This window comes from Halichoeres trimaculatus, unplaced genomic scaffold, assembly GCF_033239565.1.
Source record: "Halichoeres trimaculatus isolate MK-OKI-2021-1 unplaced genomic scaffold, fHalTri1.1 fHalTri1_scaffold_20, whole genome shotgun sequence".
Lineage (NCBI taxonomy): Eukaryota > Metazoa > Chordata > Actinopteri > Labriformes > Labridae > Halichoeres > Halichoeres trimaculatus.
Window position 1 is genome coordinate 19,555,847 of NW_027437198.1, and position 10,952 is coordinate 19,566,798.

At 39.8% G+C, this 10,952-nt stretch overlaps 1 protein-coding gene across 1 annotated transcript in view; it reads right to left on the reverse strand.

The window, feature by feature from the left end:
• The window catches only part of aatka (apoptosis-associated tyrosine kinase a), a 46,349-nt gene extending 38,315 nt beyond the window's left edge, over positions 1–8,034 (reverse strand). The window contains exon 1 of the mRNA XM_074697358.1: positions 7,427–8,034. Coding sequence (XP_074553459.1) covers positions 7,427–7,508 — 82 coding nt within the window. The 5' untranslated portion in view covers positions 7,509–8,034. The remainder of the gene's footprint in view (positions 1–7,426) is intronic.
• Positions 8,035–10,952: the final 2,918 nt, after the last annotated feature.

The window sequence follows — 10,952 nt, forward strand, 5'->3', positions numbered from 1 at the left end:
CTCCTGACATATTTCACAATCCTCGAAAAAATACACAAGAACGGCAGCTGTCAATCCTCATTGAACGCGATCTGAAACCTTATTTTTAACCTCTTATAACTACTGGAAACTAAACTCTTCAGAAAAAAGAGGATTTGAATACAGGGCAGCCAAATGGTATCTTCAAATCACCACAGCAATCAGACATGACAAACATTTCTACGAGGTGTTTTTGTTTTAAAAGTTTGACACCAGCCCATTCGAAATGACTGGAGAGTCTGATTTTTTTTGGCCCATACTGCAGCCAGGCACCAGGGGGAGCAGTTTTTTGTGGCAACCTCACTTCAAGCTGAGCAGGATAATGTCAATTTTTTTACAGTCTATGTACCAAGCCTACAACCTGTATGGCTAAATAAAAAAAGGTGTCCCCTCTTTGCTACACAGTGCACACATGTAGAATAAGGGCTGTACTCCTATGCTGTTAATGTGTTTCAAGCATGCTTAGCAAAAGTGTTGATGGGCTTCCTGGACTGCTGCTTGGGTTCACTCCTCACCAAAACAAATGAACCCAATGGAGATATTTCTCAATAAAATCACCGTTTCTAGGAGATACAAGCAGAACGTCTTGGCTCATGTGGCTGCTTTCTGTTTTAAGTTTGCATTTTTTCTTAGCACTAATTGGTCACATGGGTTTCAGCATCGTCTGAGGTCTCCTCAATCTCCTCCTCAGAACCTTTGAAAGGTGGAAACAACTTAACAATATTATAATTCAGTCTGAAAGCTTCAAAACCATTTCTGTAAAACAAGTAAAGGTATAAACTGGCTTGAGCTGAATCTAAACTGATGAAGTCAAACAGCAACCCAGCACTTAGAGGCTGCATGAAGAGAGGAGTGTTCATGATTTAGGATTGTGTGAAAAAGAAAATGAGCTGGAGAAAGAAGAGGAGCTAAAGCATATGTTTTATAGCTGAATAAAATGGGAGAGATGTGCGGAGCGAGGTGCAGCAGACTGTGAGAGGGAGGGGCTGAACGTGCAGGATGAAGCACTCTGTAAAGGCACACACACACACAAACACATGTGCACAGATATGCCATTCTTAGGAACAGTTGACAGCAGAGAGAACAGCATGCCATGATTAATGGCAGGGTGCAGTATCCTTCCCCTGGTTTACATCCTCTCTGCCGTCCTGAAGTCGTGCTCTCTGTGCAGATTGCAGAGGGATGCGCTGGCCTGCAGAGAGCCATGATAACTGTCATTAGCTGGGAGTGAAAGCCCAGGAGGACCACCATGGATCAGCGTTACCAGCCTGTCATGTGTGTCCCCTGATTTCACTGGCAAGGGCACAGTACTGTTAAGAGCAGTCAGAATACTAACTGTATTTAAATCAACTTTGCTCTTGACCAGGGCTTGGTCCATTAAAGGTTCAAGTTGTTGTATGAAAAATGAGTTAGTAATTTGAGACATTATGATGAGAATAAGCATAAATATCTGCAGCATCAGCGCACCTCTGTTCTGTATTCTGCTGGATGGGACATTTGGATGAATTTTGAAGGAAATCTGCTGAATTAGATGATGATAATGCAGCATGGAATGAATGTGAGCTGCTGTTCTTTCTGCAAAAATGGAACAAAAGCTGTTCACAGTTTATCACTCTGGCATACAGGGAACTGGATGAACGGAGTACAAATGTGTTTATCCTCTTGAGTCGAGAAGCAGAAAAGATTTGACTGAGGACTCAAGGGTTTTCACATTTATAGTAAATGCACATTCTTACAAGGACCAGCAATAACAGTCCCATGAAGCTACTTCTCTTTTTAGCTTTTTTGTAAGTGGCTCTTTGCAGTTGAAAACTGTAGTTAGAATTTGAGATCTGGTACAAGGTAACTGATTTTCTCATTGTTTAGTCTGAAATTAAACTCCTGGCTAACTCATTGGTCCCATAGTAGGAAAACACTCAGAGAAGTCAGAATTGTTGCCACATAGAGCTGATGTCACCAGCCCCTAGTCCTCCTTGTATTTAAATGTCCACATGCCTGTGCTAGTTACATACTATGCTAGTCAGGTGGTTATTGGGGATGTTGTGATACAGATTTTTGTACTTCCAATCCAACTGAGACTGTATCATGATATATTTTACTGATATCTGATACCTTTCTCTGATAAATCCTATACTCCATTGGTTGATTCTGTTGTAAATGATGAATCATATCTGTTGTATTAAAGTGAGCCCTGTTGGTACCTCCTTAAAGAACACTCACTTTAGTTGCAATATGCTGTTTTACTATCATTGCTCTCCAAAGAAAAGTAGTCCCATACAGTGGACATGTTTGCAACATAGTTTGATTTACAGCAGCCGTAAAGCGGGGCAGTGCTAAAAACATGTGAAAATTGGATCGACCCAGATTATGTAACGAAATCTGGTATTATCCCGATCCTCCAAAAATGGCTATATTGGGTGTCAATACCAATGAGTGTGTCGGCTTGGGACATCTCTAGTGGTTATATGTCAGTTCAACCAGACACAGCCAACATGCCATCTTTCTCCTGTGTTTGTTTACATCAAGGTAGTAGAATTGTTGCATGATAGCATTAGCCATAAGCTGGTGCTACATCCCTAACTGGTGTAATGTAGCATCAATACAGCCTACCTGCAAAACATTACCAGCATTGTGATCCGTCACAGAGCAAAACTAACAAGATTTTCCTGGATGACTACTTATCATGTTGCCAACTAGCAAGGATGAAAACATTTATTGGTTTGGTGAGCCAAATATGAACATTCCTCACCATTTTGTCTCACCGATTGTCCCTCCTTCATCTACATCTGACTGGCCTAATGTCACATGACTGTGTGACTGAACTGCACGGTACCTGAGTGAACACTGACTCCAATATGCTGTTAAATGTTTCCGTCTTTACACGTTTGAGGAAATTTTAGCAAAGTCATGTTTTGTCATTCTAAATTCTAAATTTTTACATAAAGATTTCTATTTTTACAGTCAGTGCATTAGTTCCAAATATTGGTTGTCAGTGTCATGAGCTACTAATAATCTATGTCAAACTTGGCATTGAAAAAAGCAATTTCGCTCTTTTCAAAATGAACTAATGCAGTCCTAAAGAAGTTCTATTTGGAACAACCACATTTCTCTCTCATATAAACAAAGTACAAAAAGCTGAGCTTTACCCTTTTCATCCTCGACACTGCTCTTTATTTGGCTTGGCTTTGGTATGTAAGTATATATTTCCTGTAGATCTACCGACTAGAACATTTAAAAATAGACCCGACAGAACCAGCTCTACACACACACACACACTGGAGGACAGTGTGTTTGGGCCCACGTGTGTGCAGTCTTCTGGCTTATAAACGCAAAATTAGATGCATGTGCGCTCCATGTGTAGATGACATTGCAGCTTGAGTCTCATGATGCAGACAATGGGAGGATGTGTATGCATAAGTGGAGATGTCTGGTGTCTACGTGTCTGAGGATAAGAGTCTACACACATCCATGAAAAAATAAGTTGGCAAAGTTGTGCTTGCTCATATACACGTGTCATCACTTGTATATTAAAAGCTTTTTAATTTAATCTCCATACCCACACACAGCTTGTCACAGCTCGGAGATATCCTGGGTGAATCAATATGGATTACTTCCTTTCTTACACAGAAAACACTTGACTTTTTGAGGCTTTATAAATAAAGCTCTAGCTTAAGTTCACACAGAAAGACTACCCTGCATATTTGTCATTTCACTGCTTATATCACTCCATTCACTGTGCTTGCTCCTATTTCTTGTGGTCATCAAAATCCATCCAATAACAACCTTCACCTTCCCATCACCACCCACTGGAATACCCAGATTTTGCATTATGTCCGTTTGTTGTTGTAGTCAAGCTAAATACAAACTGGTTTGGACACAGTTTGTTTTATTTTGAAAGTCACTGGATATTTTTAAGTAGTTTCTCGCTCAATCTTTCCTATACTGAATTTATGCATCACAGCTCCGACGTCCGGCATAAAAAGGGTGGCTGCGTATTACCTGTGACATGACAGATCACCCTCTCAGCCAGACCACAACAGAGCAGATCCAGTGTAAATTAACAGATTGACTTGAATCTGATCTGGTGCTATGAATATGTTAAATTGAAAGGAATTTAGATTTTATTATTAAACAAATTGATATTTTTTATCACATAAACACACAAAAGTACCGAAAATTGGTACCGTTGAGTACCGATACCGATTGCCAGGTACCGGCTACCGTATCATTTCAAATGTGAAAAGTCCCCTTCCCCAATTGCAGTAAATATTATTGTACGATATTTCTATGCAGTATCTGTCATTTAATTATACATTTTTTTAGTTTAAAAAAATAAAGAAAAAAGAAATGCCATGTTTTTTAGGGGTCCAGAATGGAGTGACAAGATTTCAGTATATTTCAATGTGGAAAAATTGATTGGAGTTGCGAGCTACGTCACAATGAATTAAGCTCGTTAGCCAAAGCATCACAGTATATAGTATGAGGTTTTTTTCTTTTTCTTAAAAATACATTTCTACATATAGAGAGTATCTAAAACCAGTCCACAGTTCCTAAGTCTTGTTTCATAATGAAGAACTCCTCTCCACTTCCATCCACCGTCCTGCCAGGTGATGCAAAATGTCTCTGAGAGGGTGCTCTTGAGTTGAAATCCCAACACGAAATTATACTTGGTAACGAGTTAATTACTGCATGGGGGGAAAACTGAATATGCAATTTCTCGCACATAAGCCTTCAAAGCAGGAGACGCTGAGAAAACCCACCATCATCACACAGAGAGCACATAAAGGAGACATAGAGGGCTCCCCTTGACTGCTTGGATTCGCTTCATTCCCCTCGAGGCAGAGTTATGTAACTAAAGTGCTCAGTGTTACACATGGAGAGATAAATAATCAAAGAGTCAGCGGTGGCTGGTTTGTACTGACCGAGTCAGTGGGAGGAGCTTTAAGTGCAAGTCAAGATACCATAGCTAGCATCTTCTCCTCTATGATATCAGCAGCACCCAGATTACAGCCTGCAGTGGTGTGCACATGTGTAAGGGACGGCACGTGTTTCCCTCCCTTCATGCAGAACGTGCATTATGCATGATGTCAAATTGACAGAAAGTGTGTGTATGTGTGTGTGTAGCATCTACATCCAGATATGGGCTGTGACCATACATTACCACATTGGCTGCTACCGCCACCTCCAGGAATCAGTGGACACTACCTAAAGGGCAGTCCCGCCACAGTGCTGCATAGTCAGCTTGTTGGCATATCAGTGTCGCCCTCCAGGTCAGCCTGTCTTCTGTTTGCCATGGCAGTCAAGTGATGCATATTAAGTCTGGAGGCAGTGAGGCTTTTCTTTTCTTTTTTTTTTTTGAATCCTGCGACCACACGAACACACACGCAGTATCTGCTCCGTCTCCTGATGGGAGAGCTCTCCAAGGTGCTGAAGCAGTAGTAGCACAGGTAAAAGCTGCAGTTGTCCTGTGCAGGGTGTCACACATTTTAAGGCCAATTCTCTCCTGGATGCACATAAAGCAAGCCCCATGTGATGAACTGTTTAGTCAAGAGATGAAAAATTATTCTACCGTGTGTTGGTCCCTGCTGACGTTTTACATAATCATGCAATGTGACAAGTGGCCAAGCCCAATAGCCATTTACCTCTGCTGGTGTGTGCAGAATAAGAGCACACAAAGTTGTCTTAAATGTCATCACAGGGGCTTAAGGGATGCTTCTGTTGAATCACTGTTTGTTATGTTTGCGTTGTAAACCTAAATAAAAGCTGAGAGTCCACCCCTTAAGGGAACTCCAGCATTTCTCTGCTTGTTTTGCCTGCCATGAAAACAGTTAGTCCCTCCTCACACACCCACAAGGAAATGTAGCCAGACAACATTGAATCCAATAATTGCATAAAGGTGTTGCATGAAAAATGTTGACTACAAAATAAACCCCATCCTCCAGCCGTGCTATTAGCTACATGTCCCTAACTCATCACCTGAGGCAATTCATACCTCGTGTTTTGATTTCATCTTGAACCATCACTAAGGCTGTCCCTCAGCCAAATAATAAAAATGTGAATGTTTCACTGCACATTCCTGATGGGAAATTTCCCCCAGGCAGAAAAAAAAACAAGACAATTAAATAAAGTGATGCCCCAGACGTGCCACAGTTAGCAGGCATTTTACCCGTTATTCAGCTGGGAAGCATTTATCTGGCCTCAAATTAAAAGATTACACTCCTCTGGAAGGTTTGTATCATATTTCACTGCACAGAACAAGGTCCAGCCAGCTCAGCACCCTCTACAAATACTGAGCAGGGAACTGCTTTTGTCAGGGTGTTCTAAATATATATGTCACTAAACCATCCCTTTGCAGTACATCTTACACTAGAAGAGTGAATGTATGGTATGATTTAAAGTACAAGTTTTGTGACTATTAATCTTATACTTTACAATAATGAATTAGCTTGAGATGTTTTTAAGTCCTGCATCCACCAGTGCTTCAATGCTGTGCAATGTTGTCGCAACTGTGAGCACCGAAACTTCCTAAATCCACAGGGACAGCATGCATCTTATAAATAACCCATCACACTTGAAATGGAAGATCCTTTTAGTGTCACATTCTGAGGAACGACAGAGAAAAGATTGGAGGAGTGAGATGTAGGGGGTTACTGGAAGGTAAAACAAAGAGGAATAATTGGGCATAATGGGATAAGAGATCGGTGTGAGTGTGTGCTTTAGGGAGGACAGATAGTGTCTGAAACTTGAGAGCCACGGGGCTCACTGGCATTTGTATGCTCGGCACACTGCACCCAGTGCAGGGACTCTCTCAATCCTGTTTACACTTGCACACATTTATTCTGCTCTACCTCAAGCCCTCACACAGCAGCACAGCCATGACTTCCTGCTCAGTGGTCCTGTAGCACTGCAGCAGCACCTGGGTTCTCCTTTGCCAAGTAAAGGGTCCCATAATGGAGATGATTCAACACTGCATCCTCATTGGCACCTCCAGCAGTACAGCCACACACCTCCATCAGGGGGTCACCTCTGAATATTGTAGCCAGCTATCACACACACACATGCACTCAACCAGCTGCAGGGCTGTGAGACTCTAAAGAATTTGTTCCAGCACTTTTAACCCTTTGGACTCCAAACTAAAGGGGACTTTATGTTCTAAATCCACACGAAGCTAATTTTAGCGTTAGGCTAACTCTGATGATGGTGGTATAATGACAACGATGATGCTTCTGGGGACCGAGAAAATGATGTGTCACTAAAATAGCAGCAGTTGTGTATGGCCTTGCGTCAAATATCAGATGCAGAAATAAACTGGCAACTCTGTTCAACCACAAGGCAACGTCAACATCATACAGAGCTCTCCAGAACATCTAACGTCCTAATTTCTGCCATTCTTCAGTTTGACCCTTACCTGTGTCAAAGTGGGAGCTGAAGGCAAAACTGGGATTGAAAAACGCCGAAGACATGACTATCACATGTAGGGCAAAGACCATTCTCCTCGTTGCGTTGCAGCGAACAGCAGAAGCCTCAACACAAAAAGGTCGAGGATAAATTCCTGACTCAGGTACGTTTAAGATTCAAGTAACCTGGACCAGAAGCGGTGATGCGCAGCATTTTATTCCTTTGCACTTCGCAGAGAAACCCCCGAAAATCCCGCTCCTCCTTCAGCTCGAGCAGATCCGGGGACAGATGTTGACATTTCACCACATCTGTTAGCTGTTTGACAACAAAATCCCGCCTCGCGCCTTCTTCGTGTGGCAGCTAGTCAGGACAGGTTCAGTGTACCTCACTCGGTCACCTGGCAAAACGATCATCAGCAATTCTGTTCACTGGAAAATCTTGACTCAAAGCATTGGGTATCTCCTTTTTAGAATAAAAATCTGGTTGTGCCTTTTTGGAAGTGAAGTGTTTTCTCTGAGGAGAGCAGATGGTTCGTTTTAAAAAGATGCGACGGTAGACGATGCGCATTTGGGTTTCGGCTCCTTTACAGTCAGAGTGAGCGACATCTTACAGCAATGTTAGAACACCTACAGCATAGAGATACTTCCGGTTTCGAAATAAAAGCCCACTTAAGGACCATGGTGGTTGTGTGTCTTTTCTTTTTGTGTCAAAATTAGTAAGTGCAGCCGTTTTAGAACTTATTACTTTTTATTATTATTACTTATAACGCAGTCTCATGAGGAATCATGTGACTTCTCACCCAAAAGGAAATACTGAATAATAATAATAATAATAATAATAATTGTTATTATTATTATTATTATTATTATTATTATTATAATAGTAAAAAATAATAACAACAACAGAAAATATAATAAGAAGACGAAGTGTTACAAATCAAAGTAAAAAAATAATAATTATAATAATAATAATAAAAAAAAAAAAAGTTTCTCACAGGGGCGTGCACAGGAAGCCCCAAACTTTTTTTTTTCTTTTCTTTCTTTCTTTCTTTTTCTTTCGTTTTTTCTTGTTTGTTTGCTTGCTTTTTCCAATTGATACATATATGCCTGGAAAAAGAAAAAATATGTGGTATTTGTGGCCTATACTATAAGTCACTGCCACCATGAATACATTAAAGACGGATGGGAAGCACAAAAACCCACAAGTTGCACTTTCTCTGGCATTATGTCTGCCTATCTTGCTTCACTTGTACATCCAGCTCATAGCACCAGCACATTAGCCCATCATGTATTGGAGGGTTGTACGATTTTAAGTAATAATATTTGAATCATAATACTCCATACAGCACAATTACAATACAGGTAACAAAGAACTTCATGGATGAAAACTTAATGTCAAACAATATAAGTCAGAAAAAGAAGTCAAGGAAAAATATATTTTTAAGTGAACATAAATATGAACCAGTAAAATCAAATTTCAAATTAGATTAAGTCACAGGATGAAAAAAAAAATCTATAAAAATAAGTCTTTAGTAGTAAAGTAAAACAAGGGACAATGTGAAAGTTGTGTTCAAAAGCTTGGGTGCTCAAACAGCAAAAGCCCCGTCACCTGTGCTCTTTGGTATGGAGCCTCTCAGACTGTGTGTTTTGGCTTACACAGGGGGGAAAAAAGCATGATTAAAAGAATCATAAATATTCAATTGATATAGATTTGGTATCCCTACGTCCCTTGCTATCCATTTTTACTACAGTTTTAACGATTTACGACCCCATCCTTAACCCTTCAACAACACAACACATTCTGCTGCTTTCTCTCCTTTGATATATTCATCTTTTATCATTTTTTACCTTCCAATTTTGTCTTCAGTTTGATTTATCTGTATAACCATTTACAGTTAAGCTAATATCACTCTTCAGCCACCTAAACAAGATTATAATATGTAATTAGCTGTTCATGAATACACGGACATGTACATACATATACCTGCATGACAGACTTTACAAGTGTATGGCCAAAACTTTTGATGATTTCTTTTTAAAAAAAGATGTTTTTTTATGTGTTAGCATATAAAAAAGAAGACATCAAATCAGTATCAACATGTTTTGACTAAAGTGACAGTAAGTTCAACTGGTGAAAAAGACGTAGAAAGGAAATGTGACACACTAAAACAACAACAAAAGTTACACTCAGGCGGTTGTAACACAATCCAGAGATGGTTTTAACAAAAATCTGACAAACCAAACAACCATCCCAGGTTTGAATTTTGAGGAGGTACCTTAGACTGCAAATCTAATTTCAGTGGGGACCAGATACACTGAAGCAGATATTTGTTGTAACACTCTCGTTTGGTTCTGTGAGATATGATTATTTAGAGTGAGGTTTTACTTTTGAAATAACTTCAAATACACAAAACCCTGATATGTCAGACCACACCAGTCTTTAGAAGAACAAATTAAATAAAATTTTAAACTGCCCGTGCTTTGTTCCATTAAATTAAAAGGGGAACAAATTTCTATCTCCTTTTGTGATATTTATTCCTGGCCCTCTGCTGGTCGTCAGCAGTAGGTGATTTGTTTTCTTTCATGCAATAAAGAAACTGTGATGACAGTGTTGTAAAAGAAGAAACTTAAGATTCCCTGCATAATTTACTGTCCTCATGATTATAATCAAAAATATAATTAAGAACTTAACCAGGTGTATTTTGCTCTTTTATATTATATGCTTGAAGGAACTACTATTTGTGGTTTTTATTTGTGTTATCTATTCATTTATGTATTTGTTTTTAATTAAATAATATATTGCCTGATATATTGCATTTATGAATACCACTCAAAACATACATATCAAGTGATGTGTCGAAAAGCCATGGGTAAGACTTTGATCTGCACAATCTGCTATTTCAAAAACATGAGGGAGGTGTCATTCCACTGAATAAACACTAGAGGGCAGCACTGGATTACAGTTGGAAGAAGAGTTTAACTGACAAGATATTTTTCTTCTGAAACTACTAAGACGCAGTCATGTAAATTCAAGACATGGTTTCAGCAGAAGTAAGCTTGCATCTTTCAGAATTTCCCCTTTCATCAGGATGCACCTGTAGGCATCTTGGCTTTCTTTAGCTTCATGTAAATCAAGAGTTTAGTATCAGATCTCTATGATGATGGCTTACTGGAAATACACTGGGGTTTAAGCTGAAATGATTTCCCTAGTTTTTGTTTGCAGACACGTTTATGTGATAAAATGTGTGAGAATAATGAACTGATTTTCATAAACAAGAGTAAAAGGTGTGTTCATAAACTTCATGATTTGCCGCTTTTTACGAATGCAGATTATCTCAAAGCTCCTCCTCCTGTTAGTCCCTCTCAGTCTCAGTGTTGTATTAAATTGCTCCTCCAGCACCTCCTCTCTTCATCCTCCAAGGCCTCTAATCTGTCAGCAGTGAGCTCACTTTCCAAGTTCCAGGATCCTTCTCAGCACACACTGACAACATGCTGGGGAGCCTCTGCACTCTCATCACTGCTCTAACATGTAAGGAG